Source organism: Mugil cephalus, chromosome 17 (genome assembly GCF_022458985.1).
Source record: "Mugil cephalus isolate CIBA_MC_2020 chromosome 17, CIBA_Mcephalus_1.1, whole genome shotgun sequence".
Classification (NCBI taxonomy): domain Eukaryota; kingdom Metazoa; phylum Chordata; class Actinopteri; order Mugiliformes; family Mugilidae; genus Mugil; species Mugil cephalus.
In genome coordinates this window covers 24,011,193-24,032,419 of record NC_061786.1, presented here as the reverse complement: position 1 = coordinate 24,032,419, position 21,227 = coordinate 24,011,193, and the positions used below count along the sequence as shown (strand labels likewise).

General features: G+C 45.6%; 1 protein-coding gene across 2 annotated transcripts; it reads left to right on the top strand.

The window, feature by feature from the left end:
* The first annotated feature begins 2,162 nt into the window (after positions 1-2,162).
* arhgap5 (Rho GTPase activating protein 5) lies at positions 2,163-19,383 on the top strand. Of its 2 annotated transcripts, none has more exons than XM_047611125.1 (7): positions 2,163-2,404; positions 7,704-11,605; positions 12,276-12,429; positions 17,774-17,851; positions 18,105-18,236; positions 18,853-18,958; positions 19,065-19,383. In XM_047611125.1, exons 2-7 carry the CDS (start codon positions 7,874-7,876, stop codon positions 19,381-19,383), a joined length of 4,521 nt encoding a protein of 1,506 aa, XP_047467081.1. In that variant the 5' UTR covers positions 2,163-2,404; positions 7,704-7,873. The 2 variants fall into 2 exon arrangements, with proteins under 2 accessions (XP_047467081.1, XP_047467079.1); XM_047611123.1 differs by having other exon boundaries at positions 2,163-2,439.
* The last annotated feature ends 1,844 nt before the right edge of the window (positions 19,384-21,227 follow it).

Sequence of the window (21,227 nt, the reverse complement as noted above, 5' to 3'; positions counted from 1 at the left end):
TCCTTCCTTCCTTCTGAATATATTCTTTGTATATAATTTTTATGCTTGTGTTGCCTCCATTCCCCTTTCATCAGGTTAAGCCCCGCCCACTGTGTTCTCTGATTGGTTCAGCAGCGGGAGCTTTTGGCTGATTGGTGGAGAAGGATCAGACTCTAAAGGGTAAATTGCGGCCTCTTTAACAGGACTCAGTGACTCCTGGAACCACATATTGAGCCACCTGAACCAACTGAGATAGAAATGAACTGTGACTCAGCAGCGTCCAGACTTTCACAGACCTCCTCCCATTATTCATCTCTGGGCTCAGTCAGTCGTCTCTAAATAGAAATATAACTGTTTTTGCTTCATATTTTACTAATGTAATGGGGACTCCAACATAATATATGTTATTATTCTTGACAATAGTTTTAGAGAACAGGAATATGAACAGAAATAGAACTTAAACAGCTGTTTAGGTATCAACAAACAAGCAGAGAGAGTTTTATTAAATATAAACATTCCCCTAATGTCCTTGTTCTTCTTTGCACTAAAACAAATGTTAATAGTCTGGAGTTGTGGTTATTTCCAGGTTATCATGTGTTATTGTGTTACTGGTCTGGTCCCTTTAGGTTAAACTGGTCTGAATGTGGTCCCAGGACTAAAGGATCAGAACAGGTTCCTCCAGGTCCAGGTTCAGTCCTGGTAAGATAAAATAAAATAAGATTAAGATTAGGACTGATTTATTTGTCCTTTCAGACCTGCAGCCTGATAGAAAAGAACTGAACTCAGAGTCAGGGTCAGTCATTAACTGGACACATCATTTATTTCCGACTGCTCAGATGTTTTATGGCTGTAGTTCAGGAGACGGTTACTAATCAGTCACTGAGTCTGAATGAGGTCAGTTCATTTCTCTGTGATTCCGATAAGCAGCTACATCATTCTCTTTACCTCCGGTTGTTTAAACTGTGCCATAAAATAAGAAGAAAGCCATAAAGCAGAGTCAGCGATCAGTTAATATTCATGTGAATGTCTTTGTGATGAATATCAGACATTATAAACCTTTTTCATTGCCCACATCACTGTGACGTCACAACGCTGGAGGCAAAACAGTCGCTGTCAACTAAGAAAATGTCGTCTTGTTGTATTTTTAGAGCCAGAACCGAAAAATCAAGAGACTAACTTGACGTTTTATCACATACCAGCTGGTGCTTTGGTTGAACATGATTAAAAGAAACGATTGGAGTGAAACAACTTTTCATATCAGATAAGAGCAACGTGTAATGAATCATCAGTTTCAGTCTGGATTATGTTATTGGTTACAATAAACTGTGACTGAAATTACAGTTAATCATTATTTGGGGGACATAATAATGTCACATTACTTGTTCCATATTAATGCTAATACTAACCACTAGGCTAGTTAACATAACATTAGATGTGTGTTCCAGGGAGAAGCTGCATTTACTACGTTACCTTCCCCAGCGGTTCACTTACTTCTTGTAATATCTCTGTAGGAGAAGCTTCAATTGATAGAGACAGACCGGACTTCGTCCCCTCTGTCCTTTCAGTCACTTCTTATGAGTCCACTTAAGAGTCCACTTCTTAAGATAGATAGATAGATAGATAGATAGATAGATAGATAGATAGATAGATCGATCCCAAACTGGGAACTTTCACAGTTGCAGCACCAATGTACAGGCACTCAACACCACACATATTATATATAACAAGAAAAACACAATCTACTATAGACATGTTATTTACAGAATTATTAAAATAAGTGAAATGAAAAAAAGTGAATACGAGAAGGAAAAAGATGTAATGTACAGAGTGTTATCTGTCGCATGCAGATGCAGATTGAATGTGCGTACGGCTTGAGGCAGGAAATATTTCCTGTAGCGTTCTAAAATAACACTCTCTAAAGTGTGTTTTCCTCGTCCATTGTCTCCAAAACAGATGAAATATTCTAACCGCCATGTACAAACTATAGTGTTTAAGATGTTTTGCCTCCAGCTAAGCCCCGCCCCTCAAAAAAACGTCACACTGTTTACACGATGTGAAGGAGTCTATTAGAATGTATTCAAACTTCATTAATGTCTCATTAAATGTTTAATTATAAAAAGTATTTCATGTATAGTGGGGGGGGGGGGGGGGGTAGAGCGACACAGACTCGGAGTGGAGAGAGGGAGTCGCCATTACTGAGGCTGAGGGGAGGGGACCAGGGACCGAGGACCAGGGAAGGGCCCGGGTTCAGCTTCCAGCGCATTCCTCTGAAACGGCACCGAAGCCCCGGAGAAGCAGCGCGGCGGCCCGGACACCTCCTCCTCCACCTCCTTCCGGACCGGACCTGGGCCCAGTGTGAGGGCCGCGGAGGCCGCGGACCGAGACCGGAGAGGCGGACTTTGAAGCTGTTCTTCCCCGCTCCGTGGTACGTGGATCTGGGAGCGACCATGTTATTAGGAGGTGGGTAGGGGAATGTCTCCGGACCGGACTCCGGGAGCGAACCTCGGTCGGTTCTCCGGGGGCGGACGCTCTGTCTCTGCGGCACCGTCCCCCCGAGAGAACCGAACCCGGGGCAGAGACGCGGGTTTGTCTTGTTAAATCATCCCGGGTTGACATTTTAACCCGATTTATTCCCGGTGTTAGCCGCCGTTAGCATTGGCTGGCGTGCTAGGCTAACGGCTAAGCCTGGATAGTCCGCTAAATTAGGGTGACCTGGCGTCCTCGATTTCTGGGGACAGTCCCCGTTTTGGACGACCTGTCCCTCGGCTAAGGGTGTCCCCGAGGATGTCCCCGATTTTAGCGTTTTATGAATGAGGAAAAAATGTTGCGTGTAGACTAGAAAATAGTTATTACGGTAGCCGGATAGGAAGCGCTAGTGAGCAAGTTGCACGTAGACTACAATTATTACGGTAGCCTAATGGTAGCTAGTCACGTTACAGACACAGTAGCTTCAATATGTTTAAGTAGCTCCGAAAATATTTTACAGAAGGGCAGCTGGACTTGTTGAGGTGACCTGTCCCCGGACTAAAGCTGTCCCCGGCAATGTCCCCGGCATTGTCCCCAATTTTAGCGTTTTATGAATGAGAAGAAAATGTTGCGTGTAGACTAGAACAACGGTTATTACGGTAGCCGATAGGAAGCTCCAGTGAGCGTGTTGCGCAAAGACTGAAATTATTACGGTAGACTAATGGTAGCTAGTCACGTTACAGACACAATAGTTTAAATGTGTTTGAATATGTCCAAATAAATTAAACAGTAACTGTCTGGGGTGAACAGACGTCCCTGTCCCCGGAAATGTCCCAGATTTTAAGTTTTATGAAACAAAGTAAATAAATAAATACAACTTACCACAACTTTAGCCTCAAACTGTTTTTTCCCCAATAACAATACATTTTGTACAATAATATAAATATAATAAGAGCTGAGTGAAGCAATAACTAATAATCAGTATAAAAAATAACATTACAAATATGTATAAGTAAAATGTTAAATAAATATATTCAAAATAGCACAAAGCACACAAATCTCAAATAGGAAAACACACAAAAGAAAATCATATTTTTCACTATTGCTCTTAGACCAGGAAACAAAAACAGATCTAAAACGTGACCTTTGTGGCCTTCGGCCTCTGTTCCCCACACACACGCATGAGTTATCTGTTACTGGAAGGACAGAGTGGCCACTTTATTAGGAACACTAGTTTCTATCAGCTAACATTCGTTTTCATCGTCTACTACATGTGTACTTTAAGTTTCTCTGTGTCTGAGTGTCACTGAAAAACATCTAAATACTCAAAATAAATAAAATATAATGTGTCGAAGGCTGTAGATCTGATGTCAGTGGCCAATTCATCAGGAACACCAGTTAAACTAGTCCTGCTGTTATATCTCTATTCTTATTATTTAAATACTTTGTTAAAAGCTTGTTAATGTAAGGTTTAATGATGGGCCCTGCTTTATATATTTAATTTGCATCTTAATGATGCTGTTCCTACATCAGTTCAACAACTAGTGTTCCTAATAAAGTGGTCAGGGCGGATAAACGGGCCAATGTACTTAAAAGTAGTGAAGCGTCTTTTTTCTATGTTAATTTACGTTTTATTATCTTTAAACCAGAACAAATCCAGATCTAAATAGAGATAAAATATGAAAGGAAGCATTAATAATAAAGTAAATAGTTCAGGAATAATCTGTGGATGAGGAGAGAAACATTTTAATATTTTAAAGTCTAGTTTTTAACTTTTTTTAACTTTTGCAGAGATTGTTAGAAAATAAAAGAGCGTGTGAATGTTCACAGTGTTAATTTTTAATGAACTGTAGGTGAACATATATAATATATAGGACGTTGTCCAGGAAAACATGAATAAATAAAACAGATTTGACATAAGAAAGAAAAACAGCAGCAGCAGCGAAAATGATACAAAAACAAACAATTATTTTATTTATTCTACTTTTTTCTAACTTGTTAAGGTGCTTCTCTAAATTATAATAAATACAGAAGATATTGATATATTATTGTAGTTCATCATGTTATTTATATGATATGATGAGATAAGACCCACAGTTCTCAGTCGGTGCGTTTACATGCACGTGAAAAAAAACGAATTATTGCCTTAATCGGACTCTAAGTGCATGTAAACACGTTACTCTGACTAAAATCGTGAGTTCTCTTTATCCGATTAAGACACCAGATAATGTGACTGGAATTCAGTTTTCTCCGGCGTTTATACAATTAATCGGACAAATAACAGGATGCCGAGTGTGTTCATGGATCCCCCGACACAAAAAGCCGGTCGTAGAAGAAGAAGAAGGTAAACAGAGGCGCTGGAAGAACGATGTGAGGGACAGAGCATCTGTCTGCACCACAAGCAGCACAAACATTATGTATGAGATTAAAAAATAACTACTACTGTTTAAATCCCGGTCTGCAACATGAACGACTCTTCTTTATTATATGAGGCAATAGGTCAATGGAAAGGGGCCAAATTAACTAGTGTGCAACACGGTGCACATGTGAATGAAAAGGAATAAAAATAAGAATTAAAAGAATTAGGAAGAAATATTACAGGACATCTTCTGAGTTTGTTTGTTGTGGAATTTGTATCAGTTGTGCGGTTGAATACTTTCGGTCGATCTCGTCCGTCCAGGTTTATTCTGGAAGTCAGACGCTCGGTTCAGGTCTTGACATGACTTTGAAAGCGGGTGAGGTAGTTTTTGGGATTTTCCTGTGAAGGAAATCAGTTTCCAGGAAGAAGCAGCAGCCTGACACGTGTTAATACCTTTGAGTGAGAGGAATCTGAGGCGTGGGTGACGTTAATGTGATGTGACGTCTCTGAATAAATCCTAGATTTAAAGTAGACTTTCCTCTCTTTCAGATTTATTTTTACCTGAAGCTCCAGGCAGCGCTGCTTTAAAAGGCTCCCGTCCCCGGATGTGTTTCAGGGCTTAGCGGCGTTCAGTGATACCTTAATCCACCCCCCAACTCCACCAGCCTCTCTCAATGCACAGGCTACTCTTAGCCGCTAGCTCGGTGTTAATAGGACCAATGTCGGTTTTTGAGACACTTTTATCTTCCCACTCCCTGGAAACGTTACGTCCTGTGGACTTTCATTACAAAGATTTAAATGTGACATGAAGAGATATTCTCCATGATGACGTCCTCACTGGTTCCAGAGTCATGAGTCACGATGAAGGTTCAGCTCAATAATGGGGGTGAAATGTTGAAATTACTGTGAAGGTTCTAGGTCATAGTTTATCCAGATAAAACCAATAATTCTCAATCAAAATTGGCTTTAGTTGTTGTTTTTATGTCAACACATTAAATCAAACATTAATACCCTTCTGCCCAGAGTCTAGTGTCCCAGAGTCTGACTCTGTTTCACCTTGGTCCTGGTTCGGTTTCATTCTTTCAGCTCAACTTTACAAACTGTGTGAACACGTTGGAGCTAAAACCAGACTAGAACCATCAGATCCAGGAGGAACCAGTTAGAAAACCACAAACATGTTGAACCAAACATTTCTAGAACTTAGAATGTAAATCTAACCTGGACATTTCTAAAGCTGATCAACACATTTACTTATTTACAACAATTTCCATTAAAACTATTTAGGACCATGTCCACAACTATCAGGTGTCCAACCAGTAATAATGTCTAAATGTCTCTAAACTGTCTCCTGTCTCCATAGACTGAATGTATTCAGGAAAAAGTCTCAGTTATTTAGAACCAGTCTAGTTTAACTTGGTCTAGAAACACTAGTTAAAAGCTGATCTATAGTTTGAAGTTTCTACTGAGCTAGAAACAGAAACTCAGTGAGAAGCGTCTTGATGCTGCGTTGTCGTAAACTGGTCATGTGACTCCGGAGGGTTTTAAGATGTTCTCTGTGTCAGGTGTGTTTGTACCTGTCTGTGTTCAGGTGTATCAGCTGGAGCTGGTGTGGAGGTTGGTAGTAGTGTTGAACCTGACGGACCGGCCGGGCTGGTTCCTCCCACATTATGAGCTCATGTGGTGGAGGTCCAGCTGAATGAGCAGCTCTTGTACAAGGAACCAAATAAAGTCATTTAGTTAGACTTGGATCAACTGTAACATCTACAAGGGAAATCTCAAGTAAAAAGAAAGATAAAATATAAGTTAAATAAAATAAAAGTTGTCTAAATGATTGTATGAAGGTGCAGTAGTGAACATTAACATGAAGAACGTGGAGTTATCTGTGACAGAAAGGTGAGTGGTTGCACGGCTGGAGTGAGTTTGGTGTGACAGACGTCTTGCAGCTGATAGCGGTTCACTCTCAAACCAGAAGTAGTGAAGTGGTTTATCAGTTATCAGTCTGCAGTCGGGTCACGCTGGAGTTCAGACCCGTCAAACCGTGACCGTCACACACAGCTCAGTCAGATGGAGGCGATTCATGTCACCTAATGTTGAACAGGATTAATAATCCCCAGCTGGCGATCAGGATTAAATGTTGATCTCTAATTATGTCGTCCTGAGTCGCTGCTGCTGCTGAATCTAACGAATCTGTTTGGCTCTTCCGGCGACGCTCATCATTTCTAGGTCAGTGGCTGTCAAAGGGCCGGAGTCGATGCTGTTTTTATCCTGCCTCGGCACAAATTGGTTGAAAGCTCCTCTTTTTTTTCTCTCTGCAAGAGGAAAAGTGACATTGGAGCTCAGTTCATGATTGAATTATTCTCCTCCTCTTATATAAACGTCACACTTTCACAGTCTCTCCTCCCTGAAGATCACAGCTTTGGAAACAACATCTCTGCTTCCTCACTTTCATCTTTCCTTCCTTCTTATTTTGTGACGTGTGAATCCGGATTAACACGTCTGGTTTGTGTGTTTAATGGAAACATATCCATGTGCGCCCTACAGGAGCATGCAGACTAACAAAGAGCTAATTATACATAACGAGGAGGTGCTGTGAGGACAAGTACAGTGGCAGTGTTTTTTCCATCACATGTAGAATTCTAATGACAGGATTTCATGAATCAGTCCTGTTGGTTGAAATATTAAGTTTCACTTTGTTAACTTGAGACTATTTCTGGTTTCTGTTTTGGTTAAAGGAGCAAACTGATGGACATGTTAAAGTTAATAGGTCAACAAAAGCTTAATTAAAATAAGAGCTGGTTTCCTGCTTTCAGTTCATTGTGAGAGAGGTTTTCTCCAAACTACTGTTGCCTCCAGAGATTTGTGTTGCCTCGTCCTAATTGTGATCTCTTGTGTCTTGCAGGTTGCAGCTGATGAGAGGAGAATCCGGCTGCTCTGTCCCAGCTTGAAGAGGATAGAGAGTGAGAATGAAAGTGCCTCTGCGCCACTGACGCTCACAGTTGGAATGATATTGTGACCTTTTTTTTTCCTGAAAGTGACCGAGCTACTAGCGATGAGCAGCGGAGGGATATAATGGCCAAGAACAAGGATGCGCGACCGCCGACGTTCGCTGTCAGTGTGGTCGGCCTCTCCGGGACGGAGAAGGAGAAGGGAAACTGTGGCGTGGGCAAGTCCTGCCTCTGCAACCGCTACATCCGACCCGATGCAGACAACTACTACACGGAGCACACCTCAGTGCTCAGCACAATAGACTTCGGAGGACGCGTGGTTAACAATGACCACTTCTTGTACTGGGGGGAGGTGTCCCATCGAGGGGATGAGGGGCTGGACTGTAAAATCCAAGTCATCGAACAAACCGAGTTCATTGACGACCAGACCTTCCTCCCTCATCGGAGCACCAACCTGCAGCCGTACACCAAGCGAGCGGCGGCCGTCAAGCTCCAGTCGGCGGAGAAGCTGATGTACATCTGCACGGACCAGCTGGGCCTGGAGCAGGACTTTGACCAGAAGCAGATGCCGGACGGGAAGCTGAACATCGACGGCTTCGTGCTCTGCATCGACGTCAGCAAGGGCTGCAACAGGAAGTTTGACGACCAGATAAAGTTCGTCAACAGCCTCTATTCTCAGATCGTCAAGTCCAAGAAGCCGATCGTTGTCGCCGCCACGAAATGTGACGAGTGCGTGGACCAGCACCTGAGGGACCTGCAGGCGTTCGTCGCCAGCAAGAAGAACCTGATGCTCATCGAGACGTCAGCGCGCTCCAACGTCAACATAGAGCTCTGCTTCAATGCTCTGATCCAGCAGCTGGACAAAACCAGGGGGAAGCCAAAAACTGTGCCATACCTGGAGGCCTACAAGGTCCAGCGGCAGCTTGTTGCCTCTGTGACCGATAGATTTGAGAAACTGATGGTACACACGGTGCGGGATTATCACATCACATGGAAAGCCGTAATGAATAACCTGAGGGGTCAGTCTGATTACGACGAGTTCATCACCCTGGAGGGCTCCAGGAAAGCACGCAACATGTTCACCAAGCACATTGCACAACTGAAGCAAGAGCACATCAGGAGGCGGCGGGAGGAGTACCTGACCACGCTCCCAAAAACCCTCAACAACCTCCTCAACAACCTGGAGGAGGTGGAGCAGCTGTCGTGGCCCGAGGCGCAGAGCGTCATTAGGAACCGGCACGATTTCCAGTACTGGTTTGTGGTGCTGGAGCAGACGCCGTGGGACGAGACGGACCACATTGACAACAGCGACCGCCGGATACCCTTCGACCTCCTGGACACGCCCGACGGCGAGAGGATCTATCACAACCACGTCCAGCACCTGCTGTCGGAGAAGAGGAGGGTGGAGATGAAGGAGAGGTTCAAGAAGACACTGGACAGGGTTCATTTCATCAGTCCTGGGCAGCCCTGGGAGGAAGTCATGTGCTTCGTCATGGAGGACGAGGCTTACAAGTACATCACCGAATCAGATAGGAGGGATGTTTACTGTAGACACCAGCAGGAAATAGTTGAAAGGGCCAAAGAGGATTTTCAGGAAATGCTTTTTGAACACGCTGAGCTTTTCTACGATTTGGACCTCAATGCAACACCCAGCTGCGACAAGATGAGCGAGATTCACAGCGTGTTGAATGAGGAGCCGAGGTACAGAGCTCTGCAGAAACTTGCCCCCGATAGAGAGTCGCTCCTCCTCAAACACATCGGGTTTGTTTACCATCCCACAAAGGAGACATGCCTGAGCGGGCACAACTGTGTGGATCTGAAAGTGGAACAGATTTTAGCAAACAGGCTGGTGCAGCTCGACCATGGACGCTCCAACCTTTACTATAACAGCGCCAACATTGATAAAATCAACCTCTGCCTCCTGGGGAAAGAGGGCCTGTCCCAGGAACTGGCCAATGAGATCCGAGCTCAGTCCACAGATGACGAATACACCCTGGATGGAAAGATTTACGAGCTGGAGCTTCTCCCTGTGGACGTCAACTCCACGCTGCTCTTCAGCCACACGTGGGTTTCAACCTTCAAACCTCACGGCTGCTTCTGCGTCTTCAACTCCATCGAGTCGCTCAACTGCATCGGCGACTGCATCGGCAGGATCAGAGCAGAGATTTCACAGAGCCGACGGGATAGGTTCGCTCAGCCATTGCCTTTTATTCTCATCCTGGCGAACCAGAGAGACAATGTTTGTAAGAACATACCGATCCTGAGGCACCAGGGCCAACAGCTGGCTAACAAGCTGCAGTGCACCTTTGTTGACATCCCAGCCGGTGCCTTCCCACGCAAATTCACGGAGTTCCAGATCAAGCAGGGGCTCCGAGCAGTGCTGGAGGGGCTGAAGCACAACTTTGACGTGTTGGCGCCGCTGCCTTGCATCAAAGACATGTCGGAGACGGACCTGAGGATAGTCATGTGTGCCATGTGCTGGGACCCGTTCAGCGTGGACCTCATCCTCTCGCCTTTCCTGGACTCACACTGCTGCAGCGCCGGGCAGCCAGGCCAGAGCAACACTTTGATTCTGGACAAGATCATCGGAGACAGCCGGCGGAGGATCCAGGTCACCATCCTCTCCTACCACTCTGCCATTGGCGTCCGCAAAGACGAGCTGGTGCACGGCTACATCCTGGTTTACTCTGCCAAACGCAAGGCCTCGATGGCAACACTGCGGGCCTTCCTGGCTGAGGTTCAGGACGTGATCCCTGTCCAGATGGTGGCGATCACGGACAGCCAGGCCGACTTCTTTGAGAACGACGCCATCAAGGAGCTGATGACGGAGGGCGAGCACATCGCCACGGAGATCGCTGCCAAGTTCACGGCGCTCTACTCGCTTTCCCAGTACCATCGGCAGACGGAGGTTTTCACGCCGTTCTTCAACGAAGTTCTGGAGAAGAAGCCAAGCATCGAGAGTTCCTTCTTGTTTGACAGCTCGTCCCGTGAATGCACCACTGGAGCCAGCGAGGACGTCTTCCCCACATCGCCCCACAGCCACTCACCGGCCTACAACACCTACTACCCAGAGTCTGACGATGACAACGAGGCCCCCCCTCCCTACAGTCCGATAGGTGACGACGTTCAACTCCTCCCTACACCCAGCGAGCGAGCCAAGTACCGGATTGACCTGGAGGGAAACGAGTACCCGGTCCACAGCACGCCTGTCGGAGACCATGAACGCAACCACAAAGTGCCTCCACCTGTCCGACCCAAGCCGGTGCTCCCCAAGCCCAACGTCAAAAAGCTGGACCCCAACCTGCTGAAGACCATTGAGGCCGGCATGAGGAGCAACCGGAGAATGCATCGCAGCCCAGGGCAGCACACTGAAGATGTGGAGGCATCGGACAACTATGCAGACCCCGTGGACACCCTGAGGTCCAGGGGGTTCCACAACGACGACATATACGCCGTTCCTGACGACGGCCACAGTCGCCTGGTCAAAATCAGAAATTCCTTCGGCGTGATGCACGGCCTCCAAGCTGGAGGGGAGGAGGAGAACGGGTACGGCGGGAAATCTCAGGCGGGACGGCGGCCGTCCAAGTACAAGCACCGCTCCAAGATCCTCTTCAGCAAGACCAAGGCCTACCAACGTCGGTTCCATTCCGACAGCGACGGCGAGGAGTCCGGTCCCGCTACGCAGAAAAAGAAGAAGGGACGAGCCCATCGGGGCAGCGAGGAGGACCCACTGCTGTCCCCCGCTGACCCCTGGAAGGGCGGCATCGACAACCCAGCCATCACCTCCGACCCCGAGCAGGATGACAAGAAAGTCAAGAAGAAGAAGACGCCCAAGACGCCAAAGGAACCCAAGAAGGTGAGTCTCCAAAAACAACAAGTTCACAGAGACGAGATGGGAACGTCTTGTTCTCAGGGGACCAGTTTAATCTGGGACCTCTGGTAATCTGCAGTAATGTCGGAGGTCATCTATGATCTTTATTTAGACCAGGGATGAAATCATTAAATCCACCAATAATGTGTTCATCTGTTTTAAATACTGACAGGTCCTTGGGTTGTTATTATCCAGTAGAAAGTAGAAATCATCCTCTGACCTGCAGCAGAGACACATCTATGGACAGGACATTAGAGGACAACACATTTAGTCCCTGGTGAATAGCGCTGAAGCAGAATATGAGCGAGAGCTTGTGTGATGTGGTGTGTTGTGAAAGAGACTCTGAGCAGCTGTAAACTCGACTGATAACTGATTGATGGGCGTTTATGAGTCTCTGAGGTCACAGACGGCTGTAACGATGTTAGACAGAAGACATCAGAGCTCAGTGGTTAGTCTCTGACACTGAAAGACACAAATACTACACGAATACGACATAAAAACTACATGAAGGCAGATACTACCTAGATGTTTCATGTCCGCATGAGGAAGCACCATATAAAACATATTTGAGTTCATTAAAGAGAAAATGACTTGTATTTTCAGATCTAATCCTTCTCTCCTCTCCATCCTTTCTCTGCCTTTATTTGTTGCCCAGGCCAAATCCTCCAAACCCCCCAAGCCTCTGTACCCCCCGACCCGGAGGACGTGGGAGAGCAACTACTTCGGCGTCCCCCTGCAGAGCCTGGTGGCGTCCGACCGGCCCATCCCACTCTTCATCGAGAAGTGTGTCGACTACATCGAGCGGACGGGTGAGATTATTTCCTTCTAAACTACAGACACGTTTATCTGCCACATCCAGGGAGGAGACAGTATCTACACCGAGTGTAGTAATTAAATGTTATAAATGCATTGGACGAGTCAAACATGTTTCTGCAGATTCATCTCCAGAAACAGTTTTTTTATTATATGCTCATATTTTTATTGTCACGTGTTGAGTAAAAACAGAACAGAAACAAAGAATAAAACCATGAGCGGGAGAGTTTAGGAGTTTGATGGTGGTTTGGTTCCAGAGGTTTGTTCTGTCCTGATCTGGATCTGAAGAGGATGAAGGAGATATAAAGATGAATCGATATCAAGGTTCAGTTTAGTTAAACTCTGCTGTGTTTCTGCCTTTAAATTAAATCTTCCTCGACGGTTTAAAGCTCAGAAACTAAGTGAATGTTTTCAGCCTCATTCGTGTGACGAAGCTTTAACCCTCACACGTGATTTTAAAATGTTTACGTTGTCACGATTAAGAGACGAAAGTGTCCTCTGCAGATACGTTGTTTATGTTTGTCCTACATTAATTCCTTGTAGTGTCCGATTCACGCATCGAAGCTGCACTTTGGCTTTTTTTGTTCACTCTGTTTCACTCTGTCAAGTTATCGGCAGAATGAACTGGATAACAATAACAATAATGTTAATAATGATGAACTGGTAGATCCAGCTCAGTATCACGACACCCTGGACCATGTGTAGATACATAACACGCCTGTTAAACGTTCAGTATGTTTGAAATATTCATGTCACTGGTCAGAAGGGAATGAAGCAGCTTTTAGCCTCCCAGCTAACAGTAGCCCCTCCTAGCCTCCCAGCTAACAGTAGCCCCTCCTAGCCTCCCAGCTAACAGTAGCCCCTCCTAGCCTCCCAGCTAACAGTAGCCCCTCCTAGCCTCCCAGCTAACAGTAGCTCCTCCTAGCCTCCCAGCTAACAGTAACCCCTAGCCCAACTAACAGAGCCCTCCTCCTCAGCTAACAGTGCCTCCAGCCTCCAGCTAACAGTAGCTCCTCCTAGCCTCCCAGCTAACAGTAGCTCCTCTACCTCCGCTACGATCCTCCTAGCCTCCCAACTAACAGTAGCTCCTCCTAGCCTCCCAGCTAACAGTAGCTCCTCCTAGCCTTCCCAACATAATTGGGACATATCTGAACTTTATTTGTGAATGGGGATTTAAACTTTGTTCAAAGTTTCTTCTGAATAGTTCAAATAGAGGCAGAAACCTCTGATGTTCATTTCTGATCCGTGGCTTCTCTAATATCCACCACACCAGTGAATAATTAACTCCTCCGCTTCATATTTTATAAAGGTGGAGCAGAGCTGCACATTTCTGAAAAGCTTGAGAGGTTTTAGATGAGTGTAGATGAGATGCTGCTCTTTTAAAAGTTAAAACAGGGTCTAGAACCGATGTCCTTGTTCCCTCTCAGCTCTGAGCTTGAACCTGAAACTTAATCTGGGCCTGAAGCCAAAAACATGGACGGCACAACGGGGTCGAGTTTGGCCTGGGAGAATAAAAGCTTTTAAGGAAGGAACACGGAGAGGCCACGCAGCTCCTCAGCATGGACTGATTAGAGGAGGGTTATTAAATGGTTCCTGCTCCCCACAGACATGCATGGAGGGGGGGGGTAACCTGGTTAAATAAAGGCTGAATAAATAAAAATATCTTTAGGTTATTATGATGTTTCCTTCAGATGAAGTGAAACCCAACCGGAGAGACTCCTCTGTGGAGGAGGAGAGAGGAGAGTTACAGTCATCATGTTTCCAGAAGAACCTCCCAGAGGATTAGTTTCTAACAACAATTATTCAGCAGCCGTGTCAACCAGGCGTCATATAAAGCTGATTATCGTCTCTGTCGGCTTTGAACCCTCAGCAGGAACCGTAAAAATAAACCGAGGCCTCCTCTTCTTCCTCCTCTTCTTCCTCCTCTTCCTCCTCTTCCTCCATCCTGAAGCTCTGAGCTGCAGATCGATTGTTTCCTGACGTCATGTCCAATGGAAACACAGCGAAGGTCGATGTTGAAGCGGCTCTAACTTTATTATGAGCAGCTCATCTATTGATTCCTGACAGTTTGAGGCAGAGGAGCCACGTGGCCTCATGTGTCGTATCTTAAAGGATTCTCTTATTATCTGATGGAGCTGGCGACAGGGAACATATTAACATATTTATCAGTGGCTCCTATTGGTCCAGATCAGTTTCTGGTGAAATGCTCGTCCTTCCACTATTAAACACAGCCCTGAGTTCTACTGCTGCTTTTCTTCCAAACGTTTCTCCATCAATCAGGATTTATTTCTTCCTGGTAGAACATGGTTCTCCACTGTCCTTCCAGTCTGGAATAAAGGTCTTAAGCCAGTTTCAGTAGTTTCTAGATGTTTCCTCTGCTTGATGCAGCCAATGATCTGACCCTTCTCCTCCAGACTAACATCTCCTCCACCAGACTAACATCTCCTCCTCCTCCAGACTAACATCTCCTCCTCCACCAGACTAACATCTCCTCCTCCACCAGACTAACATCTTCTCCTCCACCAGACTACTCTCCTACCTCCAGGACTATAACATATTCTCATCCTCCAGCCTAACATCTCTCCTCAAGACTAACATCTCCTCCCTCCCCCAGACTTCTACTCTGCTCCTTCCCAAACTATATCTCCATCACCAGGGTAACATCTCTCCTCCGACTAACATCGTCTCTCCGACTACATCTTCCTCCTCGGAAATAAATCTTCCTTCACCTAGACTAAATCTCCTCCTCCATCAGACTAACATCTTCTCCACCAGACTAACATCTCCTCCACCAGACTAACATCTCCTCCTCCACCAGACTAACATCTCCTCCACCAGACTAACATCTCCTCCACCAGACTAACATCTCCTCCATCAGACTAACATCTTCTCCTCCATCAGACTAACATCTTCTCCTCCACCAGACTAACATCTCCTCCTCCACCACAGGATGTGGAGGAAACGAGAAGCTGCTCATAAATCACCATGACCTAATTGTCCAGCAGGAGGCGCTGTGCTATATGATCAGTTAGATCCAGGTGGAGGAGACTGTGTAGTTTTATCTCATGATTGACTCGTTTCCGTGGTTACGGTTCAGCGGCTGCTCTGAGCTCGGGGCCGATGGTGGGTTGGGCTCTAACCACATGAAATAAACCACCAGCTAAGTGTGTGGTTGTGTGTGCGGTTGTGGTTGCATTGAAATGAAACACACACACAACCACACACACGGTTACTTCCTGTAGCCTCCGGTCTGAATCTCTTCCCTGTGGATTTCCTGGTCACTGACTCTGAGACACCAACAATACAGAGTGTGTTAGTGTGTGTGTGTCTCTGTGTGTCTGTGTGTGTTAGTGTGTGTCTGTGTGTGTTAGTGTGTGTTAGGTTAATGAACACTGTTAATTGTGGTGAGAGTGGAACCAACGAGGAGCAGCACCTCTGTTTTACTGCCTGTTTATTTATTGATTAAGTTCCAGTCTCGTGTTTCACCACCGGCTTCAGATAATTGACTCCTTGGTGATAATAAAGGTTTTGATTGATTCCTGTTCGTCCTGAAAAGTCTAAAATGTGATGATCCCAGTTAAAGGAGTTAAAGTCTTAAATACCAGTATATTTGTATTGTGGGTCTTAATGCGTCATTTTATTCTGGTTTCATTGATGAAAGTCATTATAGGATTCAACCAACACAACAACTTGCTATTTTTAACTGTGTTCCAGCTTTGATTCATCCAGAACTAAACCACTGAGAGAGATTCTGACTGTAGTGATAGAAACTTCAGAGTCTCGTCTTTAAAAAGAGACCGAGACCATGAATGAGCTCCAACATTCAGTTACTTTTTCCTAAATATATAGGACTTTTTTTGCCAAAAGGCTGGAATGATGAGAGGTTAGAACAGAGAAACGGATCCAAATGTACTGAAATACTTATTTATTTAATAACTGTGCACCAGTAAAATCTTAAATAAACCACTAGCGTCACTAGTTTGGTGGCTGCACATCCACCAGTAGAGTTCAGGCTCCTGTAGATAAACGTCCATCAGATCATATTATTAGATTCTTCTCATTGATTCATACCGACCCGAGGTCGACTCCTCCAGGTCATTACCTCCGTCCTCACTCTGAGGATTGTGGGAAATGCTGCGTTCGGGATCCTCTGGGGAAAACCAGCTCCTGCCTGCTCGTTAATCTTCCTTAAAGGAGTCGGTTAACGTGTCATATGTGTTTTAATGAGACCCAGATAGAGAAAGTGGAGCATCCTCACAGAGTCCAGGAGGAACAAGTTCAACGAACAATAAAAACCCAGTAGAAGCAACATCTCTGTCAGTTCTTAGAAACTGAAGCTGAACTAGAACCTTCACGGAGACTTGGAGCTCGTCTGTACCTAATAAAGTGGCCGGACTGTGAATGTCTTGTATCTGACGCGTTAAAAATATCCAGTGATGGACTTTCAGCGGTTAGAGTGACGTCCTGAGGTTATCACGACGGACAGAGTGTGTGTTAGTGTGTGTCAGTGTGTGTCAGTGTGTGTCAGGATATTAGATCATATCACTGCAGGATGAGTCTTATCTGATCTCAACCGACATGGATCCCACTGTTCGCTTCCCTCAGGACGGTGTGTGTGTCGGTGTCGGTGTGTGTGTGTGTGTGTGTGTGTGTGTGTGTGTGTGTGTCAGTGTGTTGGTGTGTGTGTCGGTGTGTGTGTCGGTGTCGGTGTGTGTGTCGGTGTCGTGTGTGTGTGTGTGTGTGTGTGTGTGTGTGTGTGTGTGTGGTGTGTGTGTGTGGTGTGTCGGTGTGTGTGTGTGTGTCAGTGTGTGTGTGTGTGTTGGTGTGTGTGTGTGTGTGTGTGTGTGGTGTGTGTGTGTTGTGTGGTGTGTGTGTGTGTGTGTGTGTGTGTGTGTGTGGTGTGTGTGTCGGTGTGTGTGTTGGTGTGTGTGTGTGGTGTGTGTGTCTGGTGTGTGTGTCGTTGTCGGTGTCGGTTATGTGCGTTGTGTGTTGTTGTGTTGAAGTTGTGATGTGTGGGGAGTGTGTGTCGGTGTGTGTGTCGGTGTGTGTGTTGGTGTGTGTGTGTGTGTGTGTGTCGGTGTGTGTGCCCGTTCTGAGTCTCCAGGTTTAATGTGACGTCTCTAACAGCTGCAGCTCTTCTGGTTCAGAAGCTCATCAGTGATGTAGGAGGAGAAGGTCTGGTTCTGGGGGGGCCGGTCCAGTTCCTCCTCATCCAGGGCTTCATGGACCTTGTTTTGTGCTCTGGTTCTCAGTCATGGAAATAAAATCTATATTATAAATCGTTAAAATCTGACTTTATTGCGTAGAGAGATTTTAATTGTGTTGTTGTTGTTGTTGCAGGTTTAACCACCGAGGGTCTGTATCGGGTCAGTGGGAACAAGACGGATCAGGACAACATCCAGAAACAGTTTGATCAAGGTGATTCATTCATTCATTCATTCATTCATTCATTCATTCATCCGCTGCCTCAGTCCAGGTGTGAATCTGGTCTCGTGTTCCCTGAACTATCTGAGCCCCATGAATCCTGGTTTGATCTTTCTCCAACAGACTCACATCGAAATGAGAAGCTCCTCGTTGCATTAGTTAATCTTAAATAACTTGGTCTTAATAACTTGGTCTTAAATCCTCCACCAGGATATTATCCATTATTATAATGACTGTGTCTGTGCAGATCACAGCATTGACTTCGTGGTGATGGACGTGGCGGTGAACGCTGCTGCTGGAGCTCTGAAGGCGTTCTTCGCCGACCTGCCCGACCCCCTGATCCCCTACAGCCTGCACCCGGAGCTGGTGGAGGCAGCAAGTAAGGACCCTGCTTAGCTTAGCTTAGCTTAGCTTAGCATGGAGCCGAGGGAGGGGGGGTGAAAACAGCTGTGGTCATAGGCAACCAGGACACACCCCCTCACACCACAAGGATTAAAAAATTATACTTAGGGGCGGGATTTTTAATAAAAAAGCAATCTAATTAATTAGGGGCTTTGTTAAAATACTTATTAAAATACGATCAATCGAGATTAATTACAGTCAGTCTCCTGTGGACGTCCAGGCTCGTTGGGGAAACCTGAATAAAGAGTTTACTGAAACCAATGTTGAACTTTAACTCAGCAAATTATTCAAAACAAAAGATTAAAATTTGTGTCTATCTAGTTGATGCAAATTAATCGCACAAAACAGATGGTTGTTAAATGGTCCTAAATGAACATCTTCCTCTTCTCCACAGCTGTAAAGTTCACATCCACAGTTCATGTCGATAAGTTAATGCAAATAAGAGAAAATGCAAATTCAGGAGATGATGCTGTGGAAACAAAGAAGGATCTGAAGTGTGGGTGTAGCAGATAATCTGACCTGCAGGGGGCAGTGAAGCAGCAGGAGAAGAAGCTAATGTGGATGCTAATGTGGATGCTGTGTTTGTGTCTTAGAAATTGTGGACTACATGGAGCGTCTGCAGGTTTTACGGGAGATTGTGAAGAAGTTTCCTCCAGTTAACTACCAGGTCTTCAAATACATCATCACACACCTGAACAGGTAACACACACACACACACACCTGAACATGATTGTGGTTGTTTGCTCTGACCGTTGGTTCTCGTCGTTGTGATGCTGATGTGAGTCCTGGTCCTGTTCCTCTGCAGGGTCAGCCAGCACAGTAAAACCACCCTGATGACGGCCGATAACCTGTCCATCTGCTTCTGGCCCACCCTGATGCGTCCCGACTTCGAGAACAAGGACACGCTGTCCACCACCAAGCTGAACCAGGCCGTCATCGAGTCCTTCATCGTCCAGAGCGATTACTTCTTCCACGGCGGCGAGGTGGCCGAGAGCTCGGGCAGCGAGGGCACGCCGCCGCCACACTGCCACAACATGGTGGAGGCTCTGCTCCCGCTGCAGCTGCCCCCCCCTCTGCAGCCACAGCAGATCCAACACACCCTGCCCCCAGACCCACTATTATAGGAGCCCCAGGAGGATGCTGGGAAACGTAGGCCAGCTGCTCACGGCCAACAGTCACCTGGAGATCAGCTGATGAATGAAAACAAGACTGAGACGTTAGGACTGAATGAACTGATCTGATCTGGCACATAGAGACTCATCGATCAGCAGCACACAAAGGGAAGTCCACACCTCCACCTGGAACACCTGGCGGGTCACCTGGCACCTGGCGGGTCACCTGACTCACGGACGGACGGGTCACCTGACTCACGGACGGACGGGTCACCTGACCCTCGTCTCCGTCTTCCAGCCTTCCAGAGTTCAGCACAGGAACCACTTCTTCTTCTCACCTCTGGGAGTCTGCAGGTGGAGGCGGAGCTTTTAAACACTAATGAAATGAAACACTACGTGACCTTTGACCCCGGACAGGACAGCACATGCACGAGCTGCGTCGAAGGTCACGCCAGTTCGTTCTGTCGTCATTTCTGTTTTTATATTTGTTTTTGTAACGTCTTATTTCTACCCAGCCGTGTGTGTGTGTGTGTGTGTTTGTGTGAGTGCGTGCATGCGTGTGTGTGTGAGATCTGAAGCCCCTCCCCCTTCCCCTCTATGAGTGATGAACCACTTCCTGTTTGCTTGGAGGCGTCTTCCTGTTTCTGCATGTTTCTGTTTTAGTGGAAAAACAAAGTTTAAAAATGAAAAGTGTAATGCAGCTCTTCTTCTTCTTCTTCTTCTTCAGATATTTTTATCTGAATCTTTCTGAATCTCAGAAAAAAAACTAATTTTTTCTTTTCTCCTTCAAGAAATCAACTCTTATCATATTTTTGGTTCTACGTTTCCCTCAATAGACAGAATATATATGAGTATATATGAATATAAAGAGCTGAGGTACTGAGAGTGTGTGTGTGTGTGTGTGTGTGTGCGCGCGCGCGTGTGTGTGTGTGTTTTCATTGATGATTTTTTTTGTCCGTCTGGATCAATTCGTTGCTGATCGATCACTCTAAACATAAACCTAGAACTGGGCCGTTAGCATTTAGCTGGACTGTGTTGCGTCTGCTGTCGCTCCGGATCACTACGCCACCGATCGGTCTCTTCAAACATTTATCGGAAACAGTAAACCTGTAACTTTTACTGATTTTAAACGTTCAGTTTTCAGGTACTTTGAGTTTCACTAAAGGGAAACGGACGTACCTACGTACGTGTTTAGAAAGTGTTTGATCCAGACGGACGGAGAATCGGAAGATAAACCGTCTGGACCGTCACCGTACCCAGAATGCATTGCACAGAGACTCATCCGGGACCGTTGCTTTTATCCTGAAACATGTCAATTAATCTCAGTTTGTTATTGAATCTGTAACGTAGAAATAAATCCAGACGTTGGAGGCCAAGACTGAACCCAATGGACATGAAACCAAGATGGCCGACTGTTTAATCTGAGACGACGTTAAACTGAAGAGAAAGAAAAGTCTGAGGCTGGAGTCTGACAGCATCTAAATATTCACTAAATATTCAGTAAATATTCTTTTAAACTTTCAGCAGCGTCTGATGAAACAACACTAAACTGTTTCTCTGTAGTTTCCACCGATAAATAACTCCGTGGTTCTGTCTCACCTGTACAAACTCTAACATCTGCTCTGTATTATAGGAAATGAAAAAGATTTTCACAGATGAAAAACTCTAAAGCATTTTTTTTGTTTTCTCTCCATAAACTTTCAAATAAAGTTTCTTTTTTTTTCCAAATGGCTCCTTTTATACTTTTTGTCATTAACGCTAGAAGATTAAATGAGTGAAGGCTGGATTACTGACATACATCAGTTTAGCTGTTAGCTGAACTCTTAGCAGTTAGCAACACTGTTAGCGGTTAGCTG

Coding starts and splice junctions, on each gene's coding strand:
- arhgap5 (XM_047611125.1), top strand. CDS start 7,874: ATGGCCAAGAACAAGGATGCGCGACCGCCGACGTTCGCTGTCAGTGTG. Junction 11,606..12,275: donor CGCCAAAGGAACCCAAGAAG/GTGAGTCTCCAA, acceptor TTTGTTGCCCAG/GCCAAATCCTCCAAACCCCC. Junction 12,430..17,773: donor CGACTACATCGAGCGGACGG/GTGAGATTATTT, acceptor TTGTTGTTGCAG/GTTTAACCACCGAGGGTCTG.